The sequence below is a fragment of the Rhinoraja longicauda genome, chromosome 19 (genome assembly GCF_053455715.1).
Source record: "Rhinoraja longicauda isolate Sanriku21f chromosome 19, sRhiLon1.1, whole genome shotgun sequence".
In the NCBI taxonomy this organism is placed as follows: domain Eukaryota; kingdom Metazoa; phylum Chordata; class Chondrichthyes; order Rajiformes; family Arhynchobatidae; genus Rhinoraja; species Rhinoraja longicauda.
In genome coordinates, this window is record NC_135971.1 from 24,129,701 (window position 1) to 24,156,532 (window position 26,832).

Consider the following 26,832-nt stretch of genomic DNA (forward strand, 5'->3'; position numbering starts at 1 on the left):
CTCACAACCTCAAGTGAAACAGCCTGAGCACCTCAGTGTCGGACGTGTCGGGTCCGCTCAGAGGGAAGAGGAAAGGGTAGAGCGGTTCGCGGAAGCGGTGGTAGAAGGTGCAGAGGTGGGACATGCAGCGGGCGTCGTAGAAGGAGAGCTGCCGCCCTCGTAGTCCAGGAAGATGCCCACCCTGTCGGGCCGGAGGTCGGAGCAAGAGGCCGAGCCGCCGGTGCCGGTGCCGTCTCCGCACCAGTGCACTTTGCCGTTCCACAGCCTCACCGTCCAGAAGCCGTTGTCGGGGGTGAGGGGGACATCCTCGCCCCGCTCCGCGCTCTCTCCGGCGGCGCCCACGATCCAGGCGGGCGAGGCCTCCACGTCCACCTCCCAGTAGTGGCGGCCCGCAGAGAAGCCCTGGGCGGCCAGCACCGCGGCGCACACCGTGAAACGCCTGCTGCTCGCCGGCATCTGCCGCAGCTTGGCCCGCCGCTTCACCATGGTGTGGTCCTTGGACAGGATGAGGCAGGGGCTGGCCGAGTCCGGGTCTAGCGTCAGCAGGGCCGGAGCTGGGGGGGGGTGGGGGCAGAGAGGGGGAGAGGGGGGGGGGGGTCAGACTGCGCTCGGAGCTGGGGGAGAGGGAGGGAGGGAGAGGGAGAGGGAGAGGGAGGAGGGAGAGGGAGAGGGAGAGGGGGAGAGGGAGGGGGAGAGGGAGAGGGAGAGGAGGGGGAGGGGGAGAGGGAGAGAGAGAGAGAGAGGGAGAGGGAGAGGGGGAGAGGGAGAGGGAGGGGGAGAGGGAGAGGGAGAGGGAGAGGGAGAGGGAGAGAGGGAGAGGGAGAGGGAGAGGGAGAGGGAGAGGGAGAGGGAGAGGGAGAGGGAGAGGGAGAGGGAGAGGGAGAGGGAGAGGGAGAGGGAGAGGGAGAGGGAGAGGGAGAGGGAGAGGGAGGGGAGAGGGAGAGGGAGAGGGAGAGGGGTCAGACTGCGCCCGGAGCAAGGGGAGAGGGAGAGGGAGAGGGAGAGGGAGGGGGAGAGAGAGAGAGAAGAGAGAGAGAGAGAGAGAGAGAGAGAGAGGAGAGAGAGAGAGAGGAGAGAGAGAGGCGAGAAGCGCGAGGGGGAGGGGAGAAGAGGGGGAGCGATGGACGGTAGGGAGGGGGGGGGAAGGGAAAGCGAGGGAGGTGGAGGGAGATGGATGAGACCGGGGCCCTGCGGAGTCCTGGAGGTGGCGGAGACCCCCGGTGAAGGGACCGTCCCGGTGGTAGGGGGTGGGTGAGCGTGAAGGGAATGGAGGGTCGGGTCGGGTCGGGGGGGTCCGGCGGAGAAAGATGGAGTCGGTGGTCCCGAGGGGAGGGGTGGGAGAGAGTAGGGTGTAAGTGGTGGGGGGGGGGGGGGGGGGGGGGGGGCGGAACAGAAGTTCGTTGTCCTGGGGGAAAGGGGCGAGGGTCCGAGGGGGTGGGGTGACGAGCAGGGTGGGGTTGGGGGAGAGCGACTGGGTGGGGTGGGTGTAGAGGGCGGGACGGGAGGGAGAGGGTCGGGGCTGGGGGAGCAAGAGGCGGGGGTCCTGGACGGGGGGGGGAGGGAGAGGGTCAGGGTTGGGAGCGAGAGACGTGGGGATCCCGGAAGGGGGGAGGGAGGAAGAGGGTGACACGAAGCTGGGGGACAGTGTTAGCTCGTGAGTGGGCGGATACATGGCAGATGCAGTTTAATGTAGATAAGTGTGAGGTTATTCACTTTGGAAGTAAGAATAGAAAGGCAGATTATTATCTGAATGGTGTCAAGTTAGGAGGAGGGGGAGTTCAACGAGATCTGGGTGTCCTAGTGCATCAGTCAATGAAAGGAAGCATGCAGGTACAGCAGGCAGTGAAGAAAGCCAATGGAATGTTGGCCTTCGTAACAAGAGGAGTTGAGTATAGGAGCAAAGAGGTCCTTCTACAGTTGTACCGGGCCCTGGTGAGACCGCACCTGGAGTACTGTGTGCAGTTTTGGTCTCCAAATTTGAGGAAGGATATTCTTGCTATGGAGGGCGTGCAGCGTAGGTTCACTAGATTAATTCCCGGAATGGCGGGACTGTCGTATGTTGAAAGGCTGGAGCGATTGGGCTTGTATACACTGGAATTAGAAGGATGAGGGGGGATCTTATTGAAACATATAAGATAATTAGGGGATTGGACACATTAGAGGCAGATAAAACATGTTCCCAATGTTGGGGGAGTCCAGAACAAGGGGCCACAGTTTGAGAATAAGGGGTAGGCCATTTAGAACGGAGATGAGGAAGAACTTTTTCAGTCAGAGGGTGGTGAAGGTGTGGAATTCTCTGCCTCAGAAGGCAGTGGAGGCCAGTTCGTTGGATGCTTTCAAGAGAGAGCTGGATAGAGCTCTTAAGGATAGCGGAGTGAGGGGGTATGGGGAGAAGGCAGGAACGGGGTACTGATTGATAGTGATCAGCCATGATCGCATTGAATGGCGGTGCTGGCTCGAAGGGCTGAATGGCCTACTCCTGCACCTATTGTCTATTGTCTATTGTCTATTGTCTAGGAGGATGCTAGGAGGCTGCAACGTGACTTGGATAGGTTAGGTGAGTGGGCAAAGGCATGCAGATGCAGTATAATGTGGATAAAGGTGAGGTTATCCACTTGGTGGCAAGAACAGGAAAGCAGACCTGAATGGTGGCCGATTAGGAGAAGGGGAGATGCAACGAGACCTGGGTGTCGTGGTACACCAGTCATTGAAAGTAGGCATGCAGGTGCAGCAGGCAGTGAAGAAAGCGAATGGTATGTTGGCATTCATAGCGAGGGGATTTGAGTACAGGAGCAGGGAGGTTCTGCCGCAGTTGTACAGGGCATTGGTGAGACCAGACCTGGAGTATTGCGTACAGTTTTGGTCTCCTAATCTGAGGAAAGACATTCTTGCCATAGAGGGAGTACCGAGAAGGTTCACCAGATTGATTCCTGGGATGGCAGGACTTTCATATGAAGAAAGATTGGATAGACTCGGCTTGTACTCGCTGGAATTTAGAAGATTGAGGGGGGATCTTATAGAAACTTACAAAATTCTTAAGGGGTTGGACAGGCTAGATGCAGGAAGATTGTTCCCGATGTTGGGTAAGTCCAGAACAAGGGGGTCACAGTTTAAGGATAAGGGGGAAGTCTTTTAGGACCGAGATGAGAACGTTTTTGTTCACACAGAGAGTGGTGAGTCTGTGGAATTCTCTGCCACAGAAGGTAGTTGAGACCAGTTCATTGGCTATATTTAAGAGGGAGTTAGATGTGGCCCTTTTTGCTAAAGGGATCAGGGGGGTATGGAGAGAAGGCAGGTACCGGGATACTGAGTTGGATGATCAGCCATGATCCTATTGAATGGCGGTGCAGGCTCGAAGGGCCGAATGACCTACTCCTGCACCTATTTTCTATGTTTCTATGTCAGGGTTGGGAGTGAGAGAGGGGGAGGGGGGGTCCCAGAAGGGGGGAGGGAGGGAGAGGGTCGGGGGATGGAGTGAGAGAGGCGGGGGTACCGCGGACGTACCTGGGCTGATAACCTCCAGCATGCGCTTCCAGGCCGCATATTGCAGCGGCCCCCGTAACTCGCCCAGACTGACCTCGGGCGGAGGCAGCACCGGCTCCCGGTGCAGATCGCTCCTGCAACGGCAGCGCTCATCATTAACCGCGCCCCGTCGACCCTGGCGCGCCCCGACTCCTCCGGGCGCGCTCCCGGCTCCCCGGCGTGTGTGAGTGTGTGTGTGTGTGTGTGTGTGTGAGTGTGCACGGAAAGTACATGTGCACTGAACACGAGTGTGCATTCGTGAGTGTGTGAGGCGAGCGCGCAGCGAGTGTGAGCGTGCACACGTGAGTGTGCAAGAGTGGGTGTGCAATGTGGGCGCGAGTGTGCATTTTGGGGTGCATTGAATCTGAGTGTGCACGTACAAGTGCGCACTGAGTGTGTGACTGTGCACGCGTGAGTGTGCATTGGATGTTATTTTACACGCGAGTGTGCACTCTGTTTGAGCGTGTAAGCGTCAGTGTGCATTGAACGTGAGTGTGCAGTGTGCACGTAAGTGTGCACAATGTGTGCAGGTACAAGTGTGCGTTGAATGTGAGTGTGCCACGTTCGTGTGCACTGAGTGTGCACGCGCGAGTGTGCATTGGATGTGAGTGTGTATATGGAGTAACTCAGCTGGTCAGGCAGCATCTCTGGAAAATCTTTGGTCTGAAGAAGGGTTCTGACCCGAAACGCCACCTGTCCATGTTCTCCAGAGATGCTGCCTGACCCGCTGAGTTACTCCAGCACTCTGTATCGTATTGAGCTAAGTTGAAGTGGTTTGATTTGGAACAACAGTTAGTGTGAACACACTTACCTTTGGAGAACGTCTTTCACTTCCTGAACAAACAAAACCAAAGACAATTAATGCACCTAGCCATAAGCTTTAAGCGGAGATGCACCTTCTCCCCGTAAACCCATGACCCCCCCCCCCACCCCACAACCCCCACCAACACCCACACACACACATTACTGCACATTACTGCTGTCCTCACTCGCAGCGGTAGAGTTGCTGCCTCGCAGCGCCAGAGACCCGGGTTCCATCCCGACTACGGGTGCTGTCTGTACGGAGTTTGTACGTTCTCCCCGTGACCGCGTGGGTTTTCTCCGGCTGCTTCGGTTTCCTCCCACACTCCCAAAGGCGTACAGGTTTGTAGGTTAGTTAGCTTCGGTAACAAATATAAATTGTCCCGAGTGTGTAGCATAGCGCTGGTGTACGTTGGTCGGTGCGGACTCGGTGGGCCGAAGGGCCTGTTTCCACGCTGTATCTCTGAACTAAACCAAACCTCAGGCGAGGGAAACCTTCTCCCCTCAGATCCCTGAGATACTTCCTAAACTAAACTAAACTAAACTAAACTAAACTAAACTAAACTAATCCAAACTAAACTAAACTAAACTAATCTAATCTAATCTAATCTAAACCAAACTAAACTAAAATAATCTAATCTAATCTAATCTAATCTAACCTAATCGAATCGAATCAAATCTAATCTAATCGAATCTAATCCGATCTAATCTAATCTGATCTGATCTGATCTAACCTAAACTAATTTAATCTAATCTAATCTAATCTAATCTAATCGAATCGAATCTAATCGAATATGATCTAATCTGATCTGATCTAATCTAATCTAATCTAATCTGATCTGATCTAATCTAATCTATTCTGATCTGATTTGATCTGGTCTAGTAGTCTAGTCTAGTCTAGTCTAGTTTAGTCTAATCTGGTCTGATCTGATCTAATCTAATCTAATCTAGTCTAGTCTAGTCTAATCTGGTCTGGTCTGATCTGATCTGATCTAATCTAGTCTAGTCTAGTCTAGTCTAGTCTAATCTAATCTAGTCTAATCTAATCTAATCTAATCTAATCTAATCTAATCTAAACTATTCTAAACCAAACTAAAATAAAATAAAATAAACTTAACTAAACTACACTAAAAAAATAAAATAAACAAAATTAAACCAAACAAAACTAAACTACACAAAAATAAAAATAAAAAACTAAACTAAACTGAACTAAATTAAGCTAAACTAAACTAAACTAAACATAGGAGCAAAAAGCTGGAGTAACTTAGCGGGTCAGACAGCATTTCTGGAGAAAAGAAATAGGTGACTTTTCCGTCGAGATCTTTATTCTAAAGAAGGGTCTCGACCCGAAACGTCACCCATTCCTTCTCTCCCGAGATGCTGCCTGACCTGTTGAGTTACTCCAGCTTTTTATGAATAAATACCTTCCGGTAACTTCGCCTGGGTCACCCAACCCGGGTCCCTGACGCAGAACGCGCTGTAAGGCACCAACTCTACCGCTGCGCCACCGTGCCGCCGCTGTAAGTGGGTCTGGTCTCACCGTGAGGAGCCTGGCGCGGTCCTTGGCGTTGACGAGAGAGCGGATCTCCGCGATCAGCTTCTCGATGGAGTTGCTTCTCTTGGCCAGCAGCATGAGGTTGGCCTCCAGGGTCTGCACCAGCCCCTGGGACTCCTGGCCCAGCCGCTCCCGCAGGCCTCTCTCCTGCTCCCGCAGGAACTGGTGCATGGCGCCGAACTGCCCCTCAATGCTCTCCCGGAGACTCTCCGCCAACTCCTGGTCACGAGAGAGACCGCGGGGTGAGTGGGTGAAGGGGTGACTCGGGTAGAACAAACCCCTCCTGTCTGCACACACACAACACACACAGAGATACACGGACATTCATACACAAAACACCAACACACACACACAACACACACACACACACGCAGACATATACCCAGACATCCATACACACAACACACACACACACACACACATGCACACACACAGACAGATACACGGACATTCATGCACACAACACCCACACACAGATAAACACACACACACACGCAGACATATACAGACACCCATACACACAACACCCACACACACACACGCACACACATGCACACACACAGACAGATACACGGACATTCATGCACACAACACCCACACACACAAAGACAAACCCCTCCTGTCTGCACACACACCACACACACAGAGATACACAGACAGGCATACACACAACACCCACACACACACAAAGATAAACACACACACACGCAGACATATACAGACACCCATACACACAACACACACAAGCACACACAACAAACACACACGCACACACACACACACACAAACATACACAGACACACACATATAAACATACATATACACACACATATATAAACATACACACACACATATAAACATACACAGACACACACACAGACATACACACACAGAAATGTACACGGACAGCCATACACACACACACACACACACACACACACACACACATAAACACACACGCACACACGCGCACGCACACACATGCACAGACACACACACAGATAATCCAAAGACGTATAGGTTTGTAGGTTACTTGGCTTGGTAAATGAAAATATTGTCCCTAGTGTGTGTAGGATAGTGTTCGCGTGCGGGTATCGCTGGTCGGCGCGGACTCGGTGGGCCGAAGGGCCTGTTTCCGCACTGTATCTCCAAACTAAGCATACACGTGCAGCCACAAACAAACAGACATCCACACACACACACACACACACACACAGATAAACATACAAATACAGACATATACACATACACACACACACATACACGCACAGACATAAACTCTGACACTCACACACACACACAGATCAACATACACACACACCGATAAGCACACAGGTAAACATACACGCACAGACATAAACTCTGACACTCACACGCACACACAGATCAACATACACACACAGACTGGCACACACGTACAGACATGCACACGGACAGCCACACACACAACATACACAGACAAAACATACACACAGAGACCAATACACCCACATACATACACATAGACTGACACACATACACACAAAAGCACACACAAACACACATGCAGATCAACACACACAGACAGATACACACAGAGACACACAGTTATAAACATATATACAGACTGACACACAGACCAATACATACACAGACACACAGATAAATATACACACACAGACTGACACACACACACACACATGAGCACACACACAGATTAACACACACAGGCACACACACATACAAAAATAAACACATACACAGACTGACACAAAGTCCAATAATCGCACAAACATATACACGCAGATTGACACCCATGTAGACATACGCACACACAGACACGCACACACACATGCAGACACATATAAACATACACACACAAACCGGCACATATATACAGACATAGATATAGACCAATGCAGACGCGCTTACACACACACACACACACACACACACGGACAAGGAACAGGCACACACAGACAAACACAGAAAGACCGACCCACACACAGATGTGAGAGAGAAGTAAAAAGGGATAATTGATTTAAACTAAGGACCATGATAAATAGCTGACCCGACTGTGCTCGGCTAGATAAGAACCGCAAGAACAAATGGTGACATTCCAAGGATAAGGGCAAGATATCCAAAGAACTAGCAGAGAGAGCACAAGATAACCAGAGCACTAGGAGAGAGGGCAAGATATCCAAAGAACTAGAACAGAGGGCATGAACTACTCTGTACTGCGCCTGCCTAATAAGATAAAACGCCCCGCATGACAAGATGCCTCATTTAAATGCACATGCGATGTATGATGTGGGAGGGAACAGGGGCGGTGTCGTTAGATTGTGCACCTCAGTGCTCCGATTGGAAGGAGTCCAGAGGGGAGGAATTTAAGGTGTGACAATTGTAAAGTGAAGTGAATAAAAAGAAGGGATTTTCCCGACCTCGGTGTGTCTTGAGAGGGGAAGGCACCCAACTCTGCAGACTTGCAAATAAAATACTTTGTTTCTCTAGATTGTCTCGAGCATCATGATTGTGAGCGCTCACATTTGCATCTCACACAGACACAAGACACGCACATGCATACAGACTCACACGCACACAGTAACACCGACATTAACACCCACACACTTACGCACCCACACCCACACACACACACACACATAGACACGTCGCGTGTTGATGCTTGCTGTCCGCTATCGCTTCCACCACCAGGTGGCGGCGGCGAGCAGCCTTAGAATCCGTGGGCCGAGGGCAGGTGTCCCAGTCAGGGGGGGGTTCGATTCCCAACGCAGGTCACATCTCTCAGTGGGTGGGATTTAGATCCAGTGGGGGTGTTGGATAGCGGCAAAATGTGGGTGAGATTCAGTTTGTGTCAGAGAGCGGGGAGGGGGATTCCATGTGGGACGGGTAGGTGGCACAGAGAGTGGAAGGGGGGTGGGCAGGTGGGATTCAGTGTAAGAATCTTGGGGAAAGGAGGGTGGGATTTGTGTCGGGCAGGAGGGGGTGGGATCTAGTGCAAAGATCAGTGGGATGGGTGAGTGGGATTTGGAGTGGGGAATTTTAGAAACATATAAGATTCCTAAGGGATTGGACAGGCCAAATGCAGGACAAATGTTCCCGGTGTTGGGATGAGTCCAGAACCATGGGGGGTCACAGTGTAAGAATAAGAGGTAGGCCATTTAGCACTGAGATGAGGAAAAACATTTGGGGTGTATCACAGGACTGAGGGCAAGGGAAAGGGTGGGTAGGGTTCACTATGGGACAGAGAGTGGATGAGGGTGGCTCGGCTTCATGTACAGATGGGTGGGATGGGTGGGTGGGACAGAGAGCAGGGGACGGGTGGGATTCATCCCAGGGCAGAGGGCAGAGCAAATTGTTGGGTAGGATTCACATGTGCACAAGTTTATGGTAGAATTAGGCCATTCTGCCTATCGAGTCTACTCCGCCATTCATTCATGGCTGATCTCTGCCTCCTAATCCCATTCTCCTGCCTTCTCCCCATAACCCTTGACACCCGTTCTAACCAAGAATTTGTCTATCTCTGCCTTTAAAATATCCACTGACGGCCTCCACAGCCCTGTGTGGCAATGAGTTCCACAGATTAACTACCCTCTGACTAAAGAAGTTCCTCCTCATTTCCTTTCTAAAAGAGCGCCCTATAATTCTGAGGCTATGACCTCTGGTCCTAGACTCTCCCAACAGTGGAAACATCCTCTCAATATCCACTCTGTGCCTTCCATTGTTCTATAGCTTCAATGAGGTCCCCCCTCAAAACTTCTCAACTCCAGTGAATAGAGGGCCCATTGCTGTCAAGTGCTCATCATATGTTAACCCACTCATTCCTGGGATTGTTTTTGTAAACCTCCTCTGGACCCTCTCCAGAGCCAGCACATCCTTCCTCAGATATGGGGCCCAAATTTGCTCACAGTACTCCAAATGTGGCCTGACCAGCGCCTTATGGAGCCTCTAGGATTCAGTATAGGGATCGTTGGGATGGGTAGGTGGGATTTGGGGTGGGACAGAGAGTGGGTTTTATTGTAGGACAGTTGTATAAGATGTTGGCGAGACCACATTTAGTGTATTGTGTTCAGTTCTGAGCACCATGCTAAAGGAAAGATGTTGTCAAGCTTGAAAGGGTTCAGAGAAGTTTTACATAGATGTTGCCAGGACTATAGGGTCTGAGCAAAAGGAAACATGTTCCCGAAGTTGGGGGAGTCCAGAACCAGGGGCCACAGTTTAAGAATAAGGGGTCGGCCATTTAGAAAGGAGATGTGGGAAAACCTTTTCACTCAGAGAGTTGTAAATCTGTGGAATTCTCTGCCTCAGAAGGCAGTGGAGGCCAATTCTCTGGATGCTTTCAACAGAGTTAGATAGAGCTCTTAAAGATAGCGGAGTCAAGGGATATGGGGAGAAGTCAGGAACGGGGTACTGATTGTGGATGATCAGCCATGATCACAGTGAATGGCGGTGCTGGCTCGAAGGGCCAAATGGCCTCCTCCTGCACCTATTGTCTGTTGAGAGGTTGAGTAGGCTGGGTCTCTATTCCTTGGAGTGCAGGAGGATGAGGGGTGATCTTATAGAGGTGAATAAAATCATGAGAGGAATAGATCTGGTAGACGCACAGAATCTCTTGCCCAGAGAAGGGGGAATCGAGGACCAGAGGACACAGGTTTAAGGTGAAGGGGAAAAGATTTAATAGGAATCTGAGGGTAAACGTTTTCACACAAAGGGTGGTGGGTGTATGGAACGAGCTGCCAGAGGAGGCAGTTGAGGCTGGGACTATCCCAACGTTTAAGAAACAGTTAGAGAGGCACATGGATAGGACAGGTTTGGTGGGATATGGACCAAGCGCGGGCAGGGGGGACTCGTGTAGCCGGGACATTGTTGGCCGTTGTGGGCGAGTTGGGCCGAAGGGCCTGTTTCCACACTGTATCACTCTATGACTCTATGATAATGGCAGAGAGCACGGGGGATGGGTAGGTGGGATTCAGCCTAGAGATCGCAGGCATGGGCAAGTGGCATCCAATGTAGTGAGTGAGGGGAGGGGAAGGATGAGTGGTTTCTGTGCGGGACAGAGCTGGCTTGGGGGGTGGCATCCATTGGCGGGAGCGGTGAGACGGGTAGGTGGGACCCAGTGAGATCATCGGACACATGGGCGATGGGGGGGGGGGGGGGGGGGGGGGGTGGTGGGACGGAGGGTGGGAGGAGGTTCCTGAGAGTTGCTCTCAGCGCCCCCTACACAAGTGGTACAAGGCTCACCGCCGTTTGGGTGGTCCGAGACGCCTGGCTGACCTCTGCCTCTCTGTACTCCTCCAGTCTCTTCTCCAGGAACGTCGCCGAGCTCTCCAGCATCTCCTTGGGGAACACACAGGGGTGGGTAAGTCACGAGAAGTTGCGGAGGGGGGGGGGGTTTACCCAGAATCGAGGAACAAGGTAGCGGGAGTGGCGCAGCGGTAGAGTTGCTGCCACGCAGCGCCAGAGACCCGGGTTCGATCCTGACTTGTCAAGCAGCTAGTCTACCGCTGCGCCACCGTGCCGCCTAGCCAACACCCCAGCTGAATCCCCCCTGCACCCTCTCCAGCACAAGCACTTCTCAGTTTTGTTTGGTTTAGAGATACAGCCCAGAAACAGGCCGTTCGGCCCATCGAGCCCACGCCGACCAGCGATCCCTGCACTTAGGGCGGCACGGTAGCGCAGCGGTAGAGTTGCTGCTTTACAGTGAATGCAGCGCCGGAGACTCAGGTTCGATCCTGACTACGGGTGCTGCACTGTAAGGAGTTTGTACGTTCTCCCCGTGACCTGCGAGGGTTTTCTCCGAGATCTTCGGTTTCCTCCCACACTCCAAACACGTACAGGTTTGTAGGTTAATTGGCTGGGTAAATGTAAAAAATGTCCCTAGTGGGTGTAGGATAGTGTTAATGTACGGGGATCGCTGGGCGGCACGGACTTGGTGGGCCGAAAAGGCCTGTTTCCGGCTGTATATATATGATATGATATGATTAACACAATGCTACACACACTAGTGACAATTTACGAATACACCAAGCCAATTAACCTACATGCCTGTATGTCTTTGGAGTGTTGTTGGCGAATTGGCTTGTTAAAATTGTAAATTGTCCCTAGTGTGTGTAGAATAGTGTTAATGTTCAGGGATCGCTGGTCGGCGCGGACCCGGTGGGCCGAAGGGCCTGTTTCCATGCTGTATCTCTTATCTAAACTAACCTACACAGTACTAAACTAAACTGAAGTAAATATGGATAAACAGAAAGTGCAGGAGTAACTCAGCGGGTCAGGCAGCATCTCTGGAGATAGACACAAAGTGCAGGAGTAACTCAGCGGGTCAGGCAGCATCTCTGGAGAAAAGGATGGGTGACATTTCGGGTTGGGACCCTTCTTCAGACCGAAATAGAGTCTTTCAAATTTCAGTCAATAGACAATAGACAATAGGTGCAGGAAGAGGTCATTCAGCCCTTCGAGCCAGCACCGCCATTCAATGCGATCATGGCTGATCACTCTCAATCAGTACCCCGTTCCTGCCTTCTCCCCGTACCCCCTCACTCCGCTATCCATAAGAGCTCTATCCAGCTCTCTCTTGAAAGCATCCAACGAACTGGCCTCCACTGCCTTCTGAGGCAGAGAATTCCACACCTTCACCACTCTCTGACTGAAAAAGTTCTTCCTCATCTCCGTTCTAAATGGCCTACCCCTTATTCTTAAACTGTGGCCCCTTGTTCTGGTCTTCCTGGCCCCTTGTTCTGGTCTTCCTGACCCGCTGAGTTACTCCAGCACACCGCGTCCATCTTTGGATATAACTATATGATACGATACGTTACGATTACAATACGACAGATTTTTATTTATCCCAGGAGGGAAATTGATCTGCCAGCAGTCGTAAAAACACAGGACACATGAAACCCAAAATACACAAAACATGGCATTAAAGTGGAAAGGCTTGGGGGATGTCCAAAGGTTTGGGAGGGGAGGGTGACAGGGAAGAAGGACCTCCTGTGGCGTTCTGTCCTGCATCTTGGTGGAAGCGATTTATTCACAAAATGCTGGAGTAACTCAGCAGGTCAGGCAGCATCTCGGGAGAGAAGGAATGGGTGACGTTTCGGGTCGAGACCCTTCTTCAGTCTGAACTTCAAACACTTCAACTCCCCCTCCCATTCCCAGTCTGACCTTTCTGTCATGGGCCTCCTCCAGTGCCATAGTGAGGCCCACCAGAAATTGGAGGAACAGCACCACATATTTCGCCTGGGCAGTTTGCAGCCCAGTGGTATGAACATCGACTTCTCCAACTTTAGATAGCTCCTCTGTCCCTCTCTTCCCCTCCTCCTTCCCAGATCTCCCTCCATCTTCCTGTCTCCACCTATATCCTTCCTTTGTCCCGCCCCCCCTGACATCAGTCTGAAGAAGGGTCTCGACCCGAAACGTCACCCATTCCCTCTCTCCCGAGATGCTGCCTGACCTGCTGAGTTACTCCAGCATTTTGTGAATAAATCGATTTGTACCAGCATCTGCAGTTATTTTCTTATACATCTTGGTGGAAGCAGTCTGTTGACCAGGGTGTATTGGAGGGGGTGAGCTATATTGTCCAAGATCGACAGGGTTGGTTGCACAGTCCACAAGGGCATCCACAGTTCTTTGTTTCTAAACTGGCTCCCCATCCCCCAGAGAATCCAGTACAAAATCCTCCTCATGACCTACAAAGCCCTCCCCATAACCTGGCCCCATCCTACCTGACCGACCTCCTCCACAGGCACACTCCCACCTGCACCCTCCGCTCTGCCGCTGCCAATCTCCTATCCCCCCACATCCGGACCAAACTCAGATCCTGGGGGGACAGGGCTTTCTCCATCGCTGCTCCCACCCTCTGGAACTCACTACCCCAAACCGTCAGAGACTCCTCCACACTCACCACATTCAAAACATCACTGAAGTCTCACCTGTTCAGCACTGCCTTCAACCACTGAAGGTCACCTCACCTTCTGTCTCCTTTCTCTGTTCGTTTACATATTTATCTATTTATTCACTTCCCTATGTTCTCTAAATCCCTGTAAAGCGTCTTTGAGTATATGAAAAGCGCTATATAAATGTAATGCATTATTATTATTATTATTATTATAAACTAAACAATGGTACTGAGCTGGGGGGGAGCAACTTGCATTGGGATGTTTTGAATGACTATAAAGAGATACTTATCTCTCTCCCCACAGTCCACAGTGCAGAGAGGAAGTGGTCGGTGTTACAGCTCACTCAATCATGGTTTCCTCCCACTCTCCAAAGACCTACAGGTTTGTAGATTAGTTGGCCCTTTGCAAATTGTCCCCGGTGCGTGTAGGACAACGCTAGTGTACGGGGTGGTCGCTGGTTGGCACGGACTCGGTGGGCCGAAGGGACTGTTTACACGCTGTATCTCTCAACTAAAGAAAACTGGCAGCTGGGGAAGTCTGAAGAGCTTTTTGCACAGTTATTGCCTTGCATTTATTTTTAGTCTGAACAAAGTTTATATTTGGAAATTCGATTCTCTGAACAGGAACCCACCCGTCACTAGGAAATGACCGTAAGGCAGGTTATGAGTCGGTTCCAGTGCGGAGGTGGGGGGGAGGGGGGAAACTATCGCAGGGCTGGGGGGGGGTGGGGGTGTTCCAACATTGCTGCATCAGTCCGCCTAGACCTACCTGATCTCGCAGTTACCAAGCACTTCAACTCCCCCTCCCACTCCCACACTGGCTTTTCTGTCCTGGGCCTCCTCCACTGTCAGAGTGAGGCCCAGCGCAAATTGGAGGAACAGCATCTCATCTTTCGCTTGGGGAGCTTACACCCCAGCGGTTTGATTTTGATTTCTCTAGCTTCAAATAAGCCTTGCTTTCCCTCTCTCCCCATCCCTTCCCCATCTGACTTCTCCGACCAGTCTGACTGTCCTCCTGATTAAATTTTGCCTCGTTGGCATCTTCCCCTCAGCTGACAATGATCTATTCTACATTTGCCTTGAGCTGCGTCCCCTTTGATCTCTCGTTTTCACACCTTACCCTTCCATATCTCTGTGTCTCCCTCTCCCCTGACTCAGTCTGAAGAAGGGACTCGACCTTAAATGTCGCCCATTCCTTCTCTCCAGAGATACGATACAATATGACACGATAAAATATGAATACGATACGATACAACAGAATTTTATTTATCCCCAGAGGGAAATTAGACAATAGACAATAGGTGCGGGAGTAGGCCATTCGGCCCTTCGAGCCAGCACCGCCATTCAATGTGATTATGGCTGATCATTCTCAATCAGTACCCCGTTCCTGCCTTCTCCCCGTACCCCCTGACTCCGCTATCCTTAAGAGCTCTATCTAGCTCTCTCTTGAATGCATTCAGAGAATTGGCCTCCACTGCCTTCTGAGGCAGTGAATTCCACAGATTTACAACTCTCTGACTGAAAAGGTTTTTCCTCATCTCCGTTCTAAATGGCCTACCCTTTATTCTTAAACTGTGGCCCCTGGTTCTGGACTCCCCCAACATTGGGAACATGTTTCCTGCCTCTAACGTGTCCGACCCCTTAATAATCTTATATATTTCGATAAGATCCCCTCTCATCCTTGATCAAATTGATCTGCCAACTGTCATAAAACACAACAAGATACATGAAACATGAAATTAAAGTGACGAGTGGAAAGTCCAGGATTGGGGATGTGCAAAGATTGGGTAGGGGGGAGGGGGGTTAGTCAGTCTACCCCATGACAGAAGGGGGAGGGGTTGTACAGTTTGATAGCCACAGGGAAGAAGGGTCTCCTGTGGAGTTGTGTGCTGCATCTTGGTGGGACCAGTCTGTTGCTGAAGGTGTTCCTCAGGTTGACCACATCTGAGATTACACCTCAGAGATGTAATGCTGAGGCTCTACAAGGCACTGGTTAAGCCGACTTTGGAGTACTGTGAGCAAATTTGGGTGCTGGGGAAGGATGTGCTGGCTCTGGAGAGGGTCCAGAGGAGGTTGGTTCACAAGAACGATTCCAGGAATGAGTGGGTTGGCATATGATGAGCGTTTGTCAGCACTGGGCCTGCACTCGCTGGAGTTTAGAAGGTTGAGGCTGGACCTCATTGAAACGTACAGAGTAATGAAAGGCCTGGATAGAATGGACGTGGAAAGGATGTTTCCACCGGTGGGGGAGTCTAGGACCAGAGGTCATAGCTTCAGAATTAAAGGGCGCTCTTTTAGACAGGAGGTGAGGAGGAACATCTTTAGTCACAGGGTGGTTAATCTGTGGAACTCATTGCCACGGAGGGCTGTGGAGGCCAAGGCAGTGGATATTTTTAAGGCAGGGATGGACAATTTCTTGATTAGTACAGGTGTCAAGGGTTATGGGGAGAAGGCAGGAGATTTGCTATTGTTACTTTTAATTCCTTCATCTAACTCATTCATGTATATTGTAAATAGCTGCGGTCCCAGCACCGAGCCTTGTGGCACCCCAGTAGTCGCTGCCTGCCACTCTGAAAGGGACCCGTTAGTCCCTACTCTTTGTTTCCTGTCTGCCAACCAATTTTCTATCCATGTCAATACCCTACCCCCAATACCATGTGCTCTAATTTTTCCCACTAATCTCCTGTTTGGGACCTTATCAAAGCCTTTCTGAAAGTCCAGGTACACCACATCCTTGTCCATTTTACTGGTTACCAGATTATATTTGTAACTTCCACTGCTCTACTCCAGTTATTGTAAAAGTACAAGATGTGTGAAACACTAGTTTAATGGTGGCTATTGGTTTTATATACGTATCTAACTTGTCAATTGCAAAGATAAGTATGGAACAAGCTGCCAGAGGAGGTAGTTGAGGCTGGGACTATCCCATCGTTTAAGGAACAGTTAGACAGGTACATGGATAGGACAGGTTTGGAGGGATATGGACCAAGCACAGGCAAGTGGGGCTAGTGCAGCTGGGACATTGTTGGCGGTGTGGGCGAGTTGGGCCAAAGGGCCTGTTTCCACACTGTATCACTCTATGACTATGACTAATGGGGTTAGGAGGCATGGATCAGCCATGATTGAATGGCGGAGTAGACTCGACGGGCTGAATGGCCGGATTCTATAACTCAAATAACTTGTCAGCTTGTCAACCTGTGACCAGGATGCTGCCTGTCCCAATGAGTCACGCCAGCATTTTGTGTCTATCTTTGCTGCAGCAGTGGATTTGCACCCGAGCCCTGTTTCCAGAAGTGGGGGACTCTTGAATTAGTGATTATTCTGGCCATCTACAACAACGCATTATTCTGGCCATCTACAACACCACAGTTCACTGCTCAAGAATAAGGCTGCAGGAGATCTTAACGTCAGCAACACTGCGGTTAGTTGGCGTGTTGAGAACAAAAATAGAACATACAACAGCATAACACCTTTCTAAATTCCAGTGAATACAAGCCCAGTCGACCCATTCTTTCATTATATATCAGCCCCGCCATCCCGGGAATTAACCTGGTGAACCTACGCTGCATTCCTTCAATAGCAGTAATGTCCTTCCTCAAATTAGGAGACCAAAATTGCACACAATACTCCAGGTGCGGTCTCACAACTGTACAACTGCAGTAGGACCTCCTTGCTCCTAAACTCAAATCCTCTCGCAATGAAGGCCAACATGTCTTTAGCTTTATTCGTTGCCTGCTGTCCCTGAATGCTTACTTTCAGTGACTGATGTACAAGCACACCCAGGTCTCGTTGCACCTCCCCTTCTCCTAATCTGACACCTTTCAGATAATAATCTGCCTTCCTGTTCTTGCCACCAAAGTGGGTAACCTCACGTTATCCACATTATACTGCATCTGCCCACTCACCCAACTTATCCAAGTCACACTGCAGCCTCATAGTATCCTGTTCGAAGCTCACGCTGCCACCCAGCTTTGTGTCATCTGCAAACTTGGAGATGTCACATTTAATTCCCTCATCTAAATCGTTAATATATATTGTAAATAACTGGGGTCCCAGCACCGAGCCTTGCGGCACCCCACTAGTCACTGCCTGCCATTCTGAAAAGGACCCGTTAATTCCTGTCTGCCAACCAGTTCTCTATCCATGTCAATACCCTCCCCCCAATACCATGTGCTCTAATTTTGCACACTAATCTCTTGTGTGGGACCTTGTCAAAGGCTTTTTGAAAGCCCAGATACATCACATCCACTGGCTCTCTCTTATCCATTCTACTTGTTACACCCTCAAAAAATCCCAATAGATTAGTCAAGCATGATTTCCCCATCATAGATCCATGCTGACTTTGGCCGATTTATTCACAAAATGCTGGAGTAACTCAGCAGGTCAGCCAGCATCTCGGGAGAGAAGGAATGGGTGATGTTTCGGGTCGAGACTGTCTGAAGAAGGGTCTCGACCCGAAACGTCACCCATTCCTTCTCTCCCCAGATGCTGCCTGACCTGCTGAGTTACTCCAGCATTTTGTGAATAAATTGATTTGTACCAGCATCTGCAGTTATTTTCTTATGCTGACTTTGACCGATCCCGTCGCTGCTTTCCAAATGCGCTGTTATTACATCTTTAATAATCAACTCCAGCACCTTCCCCACTACCGATGTAAGGCTAACTGGTCTTGAATTCCCTGTTTTCTCACTCCCTCCTTTCTTAAAAAGTGCAGTTACATTGGCTACCCTCCAGTCCACAGGAACTAATCCAGAGTCGAGAGAACATTGGAAAATGATCCATGATCCATGCATCCACGATTTCTAGGGCCACCTCCTTGAGTACTCTGGGATGCAGACCATCAGGCCCTGGGGATTTATCTGTCTTCAGTCCCAACAGTTTACCTAACACCATTTTCTGACTAATGTGAATTCCCTTCAGTTCCTCCCTGCCACTAGATCTGCGATCGCCTAATATTTCTGGGAGATTGTTAATTCCCGGAATGGCGGGACTTTCATATGTTGAAAGACTGGAGCGACTAGGCTTTTATACACTGGAATTTAGAAGGAGAGGAGATCTTATCGAAACGTATAAGATTATTAAGGGGTTGGACACGTTAGAGGCAGGAAACATGTTCCCAATGTTGGGGGAGTCCAGAACCAGGGGCCACAGTTTAAGAATAAGGGGTAGGCCATTTAGAACGGAGATGAGGAAAAACTTTTCCAGTCAGAGAGTTGTGAATCTGTGGAATTCTCTGCCTCAGAAGGCAGTGGAGGCCAATTCTCTGAATGCATTCAAGAGAGAGCTGGATAGAGCTCTTAAGGATAGCGGAGTCAGGGGGTATGGGGAGAAGGCAGGAACGGGGTACTGATTGAGAATGATCAGCCATGATCACATTGAATGGCGGTGCTGGCTCGAAGGGCCGAACGGCCTCCTCCTGCACCTATTGTCTATTGTCTATTGTTTGTGTCTTCCTTAGTGAAGACAGAACCAAAGTACTCGTTTAAATGTTCTGCCATTTCCTTGCTCCCCATTGTAAGTTCACCTGTCTCTGACTGTAAGGGACCTACATTCGTCTCCACTAATCTTTCCCTTTTAACATACCTAGAAAAACTTTCACAGTCAGCTTTTATATTCACCGCAAGCTTTCTTTCACGCTCTTTTTTCCCCGCTCTTAATTAACCCCTTTGTCCTCCTCAGTTGAGTTCTAAATTTCTCCCAGTCCTCTGGTTTTCCGCATCTTCTGGCCAATTTATATGCCTCTTCCTTGGATTTAGCACCATCCTTGACTTCCCTCGTCAGCCACGGTTGGCCCGCCTTCCCAGTTTTATTTTTTCGCCAGACAGGGATGAACAATTTCTAGAGTTCATCCATGCAATCTTTAAATCTTTACCATTGCATCTCCACTCTCCACTGTCAACCTTTTAACAGTTCAACAACAGTTCAACGAAGGTACCAAGGTACCGAACGAAACTACATAGCAGTCACACACAAAAAAGAACACAAGACACATGACCCCAACACATAACGTCCATCACAGTGACTCCAAACACCCCCTCACTGTGATGGAGGCAACAAAACTTCCACTCTCTTCCCCACGCCCACGGACAGACAGCTCGTCCCCGACCGACCCGCACAGTCCCCGCAAGGGGATGGAAGTCCCCGCGGCCGAGTCGCACCGGGCGCTGAGATGTCTCGCGGCCAAGCCGGGCGGTGGAAGGCCCCGCGACTGAGCCGTGCGTAGCTAAGTCCCGCGGCCGAGCCGCACCGGGCGATGTTAGGCCCCGCGGCCGAGCCGCACCAGGCGATGTTAGGCCCCGCGGCCGAGCCGCACCGGGCGATGGAAGTATTAAGTATAATTTGCCAGTCTATTCTAGCCAATTGCTGTCTCCTACCTTCAAAGTCACCTTTGTTCAAGTTCAGGGCCCTCGTCTCTGAATTAACTGTGTCACTCTCCATCCTAATGCAGAATTCCACCATATTAGAGTCACTGGTGCCCAAGGGGCCTAGCACAACAAGATCACTAACTAGTCCTTTCTCGTTACACAATACCCAGACTAGAATGGCCTGGCCTCTAGTAGGTTCGTCTACATATTGGTTTAAAAACCCATCCCATATACATTCCAGGAAATCCTCCTCCTCAGCACTGTTACCAATTTGGTCGGCCCGATCTGTATGTAGATTAAAGTCACCCATGATAACCTCTGTACCTTTGCTACACGCATCCCTAATTTCCTGCTTGAGGCTATCCCCAACCTCCCTACTGCTGTTTGGTGGTCTGTATACGACAGACCTATTTGGTGGTCTGTTGTGGAAAAACAAAGACGTAAAATGCTGGAGTAACTCAGCGGGTCAGGCAGCATCTCTGGAGAATATGGATTGGGCGGCATTTCGAGGCGGGACACTCCTCCAGTCTGAAGAAGGGCTTCGACCCGCAACATCACCTATCCATGTTCTCCAGAGATGCTGCCTGACCGGCTGAGTTACTCCAGCATTTTATGTCTTTGTTTTTCCATCACAATAGGCAATAGACAATAGTTGCAGGAAGAGGCCATTCGGCCCTTCGAGCCAGCACCGCCATTCAATGTGATCATGGCTGATCATTCTCAATCAGTACCGTTCCTGCCTTCTCCCCATACCCCCTGACTCCTATTCTTAACAGCTCTATCTAGCTCTCTCTTGAACGCATTCAGAGAATTGGCCTCCACTGCCTTCTGAGGCAGAGAATTCCACAGATTCACAACTCTCTGACTGAAAAAGTTTTTCCTCATCTCCGTTCTAAATGGCCTACCCCTTATTCTTAAACTGTGGCCCCTGGTTCTGGACTCCCCCAACATTGGGAACATGTTTCCTGCCTCTAACGTGTCCAGCCCCTTAATAATGTTATATGTTTCGATAAGATCCCCTCCCATCCTTCTAAATTCCAGTGTATACAAGCCTAGTCGTTCCAGTCTTTCAACATATGACAGTCCCGCCATTCTGGGAATTAACCTAGTATACCTACGCTGTACGCCCTCAATAGCAAGAATATCCTTCCTCAAATTTGGAGACCAAAACTGCACACAGTACTCCAGGTGCGGTCTCACCAGGGCCCTGTACAACTGCAGAAGGACCTCTTTGCTCCTATACTCAACTCCTCTTGTTATGAAGGCCAACATTCCATTGGCTTTCTTCACTGCCTGCTGTACCTGCATGCTTCCTTTCAGTGACTGATGCACTAGGACACCCAAATCTCGTTGTACGTCCCCTTTTCCTAACTTGACACCATTCAGATAATAATCTGCCTTCCTATTCTTACCACCAAAGTGGATAACCTCACACTTATCCACATGAAACTGCATCTGCCATGCATCCGCCCACTCACACAACCTGTCCAAGTCACCCTGCAACCTCATAGCATCTTCCTCACAGTTCACATTACCACCCAGCTTTGTATCATCTGCAAATTTGCTAATGGTACTTTTAATCCCTTCATCCAAGTCATTAATGTATGTTGTAAGTAGCTGCGGTCCCAGCACCGAGCCTTGCGGTACCCCACTAGTTACTGCCTGCCATTCTGAAAGGGACCCATTTATCCCCACTCTTTGCTTTCTGTCTGTCAACCAATTTTCTATCCATATCAGTACCCTCCTCCCATCACATTAGGCCTGGCCTGAGTTTTAATTCCCTCCAGCGTCCTCATTCATGCAATCCCGTCTCTCTACCCTTCCATTCTCTTTTACTGTGACCCAGGAGGGTATTCGGCCTAATAGCCTCGGCTATCACGGCCAGCTCCCAATCCCGTCCATCCCTCTCATTCCGCTGTACGCTTGCAAAATGATCCTCCCTCTCACATTCACCAACTCCCCTCCTTCCCCCTCCCCACCTATTCTCCTGCCTCCCACCCTCACCACGATCAATTAATGGCTTGCCAACGGATCTACCTGCACACGATACTTTACGATACGACAATAGACAATAGACAATAGGTGCAGGAGGAGGCCATTCGGCCCTTCGAGCCAGCACTGCCATTCAATGTGATCATGGCTGATCATTCTCAATCAGTACACGATACGCAAGAACTCTATTTATCCCAGGAGGGAAATTGGTCTGCCAACAGTCATAAAACGCAACAAGATACGCAGAGTGGTGAAGGTGTGGAATTCTCTGCCTCAGAAGGCAGTGGAGGCCAGTTCGTTGGATGCTTTCAAGAGAGAGCTGGATAGAGCTCTTAAGGATAGCGGAGTGAGGGGGTATGGGGAGAAGGCAGGAACGGGGTACTGATTGAGAGTGATCAGCCATGATCGCATTGAATGGCGGTGCTGGCTCGAAGGGCTGAATGGCCTCCTCCTGCACCTATTGTCTATTGTCTATTGTCTATAAGATACATGAAGATAGACACAAAAAGCTGGAGTAACTCAGCGGGACAGGCAGCATCTCTGGAGAGAAGGAATGGGTGACTTTTCAGGTCGAGACTCTTCTTCAGACTGAGAGTGAGGGGAAAGGGAAACGAGAGAGATATAGATGATGATGTGGAGAGATAAAGAACAATGAATGAAAGTTATGCAAAAAAGTAACGACGATAAAGGAAGCTGTTTGTTGGGTGAAAATGAGGAACTGGTGCAACTTGGGTGGGGGAGAGATAGAGAGAGAGGGAATACCGGGGGTACATGAAGTTATTGAAATCAATATTCATACCACTGGGGTGTAAGCTACCGATGCGAAATATGAGATGCTGTTCCTCAAGTTTACACTTAGCCTCACTCTGACAATGGAGGAGACCCATGACAGAAAGATCCCAGATGCATGATACATGAAATTAAAGTGACCACGTTTCAACGGATTGGGGACGTGCAAGGATTGAGGGGGGGTGGGGGGTGGGGGAGTTAGTCTCAGACTACCCCACGACAGAAGGGGGAGGATTTGTACAGTTTGGGCGGCACGGTAGCGCAGCGGTAGAGTTGCTGCTTTACAGCGAATGCAGCGCCGGAGACTCAGGTTCGATCCTGACTATGGGTGCTGCACTGTAAGGAGTTTGTACGTTCTCCCCGTGACCTGCGTGGGTTTTCTCCGAGATCTCCGGTTTCCTCCCACACTCCAAAGACGTACAGGTTTGTAGGTTAATTGGCTGGGTAAATGTAAAAATTGTCCCTAGTGGGTGTAGGATAGTGTTAATGTATGGGGATCGCTGGGCGGCACGGACTTGGTGGGCCGAAAAGGCCTGTTTCCGGCTGTATATATATGATATAATATGATATGATAGGCACAGGGGAGTCCTGTGGCGTTCTGTGTTTCATATTGATGGAACCAGTTATTACAGAGATCTACAAAATCACGAGAGGAATAGATCGTGTCGATGCACGGTCTCTTCCCCAGAGTAGGGGAATCGAGGACCAGAGGACATAGGTTCAAGGTGAAGGGGAAAAGATTTCATAGGAATCTGAGGGGTAACTTTTTCACACAAAGGGCGGTGGGTGTGTGGAACGAGCTGCCGGAGTAGGTAGTTGGGGCTTGAACTATCCCATCTTTTAAGACAGTTGGACAGGTACATGGATAGTATTCACAAAATGCTGGAGTAACTCAGCAGGTCAGGCAGCATCTCGGGAGAGAAGGAATGGGTGACGTTTCGGGTCGAGACCCTTCTTCAGAATCTGAGGGGTAACTTTTTCACACAAAGGGCAGTGGGTGTGTGTAACGAGCTGCCAGAGGAGGTAGTTGAGGCCGGGACTATTCCATCGTTTAAGACAGTTGGACAGGTACATGGATAGTATTCACAAAATGCTGGAGTAACTCAGCAGGTCAGGCAGCATCTCGGGAGAGAAGGAATGGGTGACGTTTCGGGTCGAGACCCTTATAGGACAAGTTTGGAGGGATATGGACCAAGCGTTGGCAGGTGGGACTGGTGTAGCTGGGGCATTGTTGGCTGGTGTGGGCAAGTTGGGGCATTGGGCCTGTTTCCATACTGTATCACTCTACGACACACACACACACACACACACACACACACACACACACACACACACACACACAGCACCTGAGGTCAGTATTGAATCCGGGTTCTCTGTTGTTACAAGGCAGCAGCTCCACCAGTGCCATGCAGGTTATGAGATTTGAAGGAGTCAAGTCAATTCAAGTCAATTTTATTTGTATAGCACATTTAGAAACAACCCACGTTGACCAAAGTGCTGCACATCAGTTCAGGTACTAAGAGCCTAAGAACTACTAAGACAATAGACAATAGACAATAGACAATAGGTGCAGGAGTAGGCCATTCAGCCCTTCGAGCCAGCACCGCCATTCAATGCGATCATGGCTGATCACTCTCAATCAGTACCCCGTAAGGTGGAGGGGTGGGGTGGGGGGGGGGTCATACCTGGCAGAGGGCAAAGGCTTCCTCCGTGGGTATCAGCGAGTTCCTGCCCTCCGATCCTTGCGCCAGGCAGCCGGGGCAGACCAGGGTGAGATCCTTCGGGCAGAAGAGCATTGGCAGCTCCCGGTGGGACGGGCACCGCTCCGTGCCGACCCCCGGGCTGGGACCCAGGTTCAGCAAACCCAGGCTGGTCACCAAGGTGGCGAGGAGCTGGTTGGTCTTCAGCTCCCTCCTGGGGAACCGCTGGCAGCACTGCGGGCAGGTGACAGTGCCCTCCTCACCCTCCCACCGCCCCAAGACACATGCCCTGCAGAAGTTGTGGCCGCAGTCCAGCGTTACGGGCTCAGAGTAGATGTGGGAGCAGACGGCGCAGCGCAGAGTCTGCCCCAAGCTCTCAGCCATTCTCTCCTCTCCGTCTCTCCCCCCCTCTCTCTCTCTCTCTCTCTCTGTGCGCCGCTCGAAGCCGACCTCCCTCCACTCCGCACGCAGGCCACCGCTGTATTTTTAGACACTCTACACTTCCTGCTTTCACTATGACTCCGCAGTGGGCGGTCAGTGTCACAAGGCGAGATAAAAATGTGTCTCAACCCTATGAGTCCTTCATTGAAGGTGGACACAAAAAGATGGAGTCACTCGGCGGGACGGGCAGCATCTCTGGAGAGAAGCAAGGGTTGACGTTTCGGGTCGAGACCCTCCTTCAGGCCATACAGGCTGCAGCTCGGGGAGTAACGTACACAATTGTCACGTGGTGGGGGAGGGGGGGCAATGCATCCTTAATAAGGATTCCTCAGTCAGAGGGTCATGAATCTTTAGCCTCGCTTGGTTTGGAGATACAGCGCGGAAACAGGCCCCTTCGGCCCACCGAGTTCGCACCGACCAGCGATCCCCGCACATTAACACTATCCTGCACACACTAAGGGCGATTTTACACATACACCAAGCCAATTAACCTTTGGAGTGTTTGGAGTGTAGGAGGAAACCGAAGATCTCTGAGAATACCCACGTAGGTCACGGGGAGAACGCACAAACTACGTACACACAGAGCCCTTAGCAGGGCCGTCTTAACGCATGGGCCTGATGGGCACTTGCCCGGGGCCCCACGAGCATCGGGGCCCCATGCTGATCTGTGTATGTTAAGTGACTTGCAATAAATAAATACTACTTTAAAAAAGTAGGTTCAATATGTGCGTTTTTTCGCAACATTTTCGGTCCCTAAGTGCTTCTCACAGCGATCTGTAAGTGCTTTTCGCAACAATGTAGCACCCTAAGTCCATCGCTAAGTGCTTTTCGGTAAGTGCTTTTCGCCGGCACGACAGGGGGGGGCTGGTAGGGAAAGGGGGGGTGGGGGAGAGTAACGGTAGGGGCCCCAGTACACTGCTTTGGGGCCCATAATGCTGTAAAAACGGCCCTGGCCCTTAGTCGGGATCGAACACGGGTCTCCGGAGCTGCAAGTGCTGTAAGGCAGCAACTCTACCGCTGTGCCACCATGGACAACCACATCATAGGAGTTCTTTGCCACAGAAGGTTGTGGAGGCCAAGTCAGTGGATATATTTAAGGCAGAGATAGATAGATTGTTGATTAGTGCGGGTGTCAGGGGTTATGGGGAGAAGGCAGGAGAATGGGGTTCGGAGGGAGAGATAGACCAGCCATGATTGAATGGCGGAGTAGACTTTTGATGGGCCGAATGGCCTAATTCTGCTCCTATTCCTTACGACCTTGTGGGGAAATAGTTGTTTAATGGTATATTTGGCATTGAAGAATATTTGTTTGACCTGCATTCTAGTGGTGTGTTTTCTTTCCAATTATTTTGAATGGTAGATATTGTTGTAAATTGTTGAATAAATTCTTTTTGGTTAAATAAATAAATAAATAAATAAATAAATAGATAAATGCGGATATTTTTGAAAACAGAACAAAACAAAAACAAAAAACAAAGAAAAAACTAGTGTTAAACCGTCCAGCCACACACTGCCAGGGCGTGTTGTCATGAAATGCTTTGAGAGGCTAGTCAAGAAGCACATCTGCGCCCTCCTTCCTCGCAACATGGACCCACTGCAGTTCGCATACCGTCCGAACAGGTTCACGGATGAAGCGGTCTCCCAGGTTCTACACACCGCTCTCTCTCATCTGGACAGCCAGAAGAGGGGCTATGTGAGGATGCTGTTCATTGGCTTTAGTTCAGCATTCAACACAATAGTCCCCAGCAGACTGGTTGAGAAGCTGCTGGAACTGGG

At 50.3% G+C, this 26,832-nt stretch overlaps 1 protein-coding gene across 1 annotated transcript; it reads right to left on the reverse strand.

Annotated features, from left to right (window-relative positions):
• On the reverse strand, positions 1-25,058 carry LOC144602739 (zinc-binding protein A33-like). Its single transcript, XM_078415878.1, is given in 7 exon segments — positions 1-150; positions 153-554; positions 3,505-3,617; positions 4,334-4,356; positions 5,864-6,097; positions 11,117-11,212; positions 24,601-25,058. Coding segments are annotated over 7 exon segments (1,416 nt in total). The 5' UTR covers positions 25,000-25,058; the 3' UTR covers position 1.
• Positions 25,059-26,832: the final 1,774 nt, after the last annotated feature.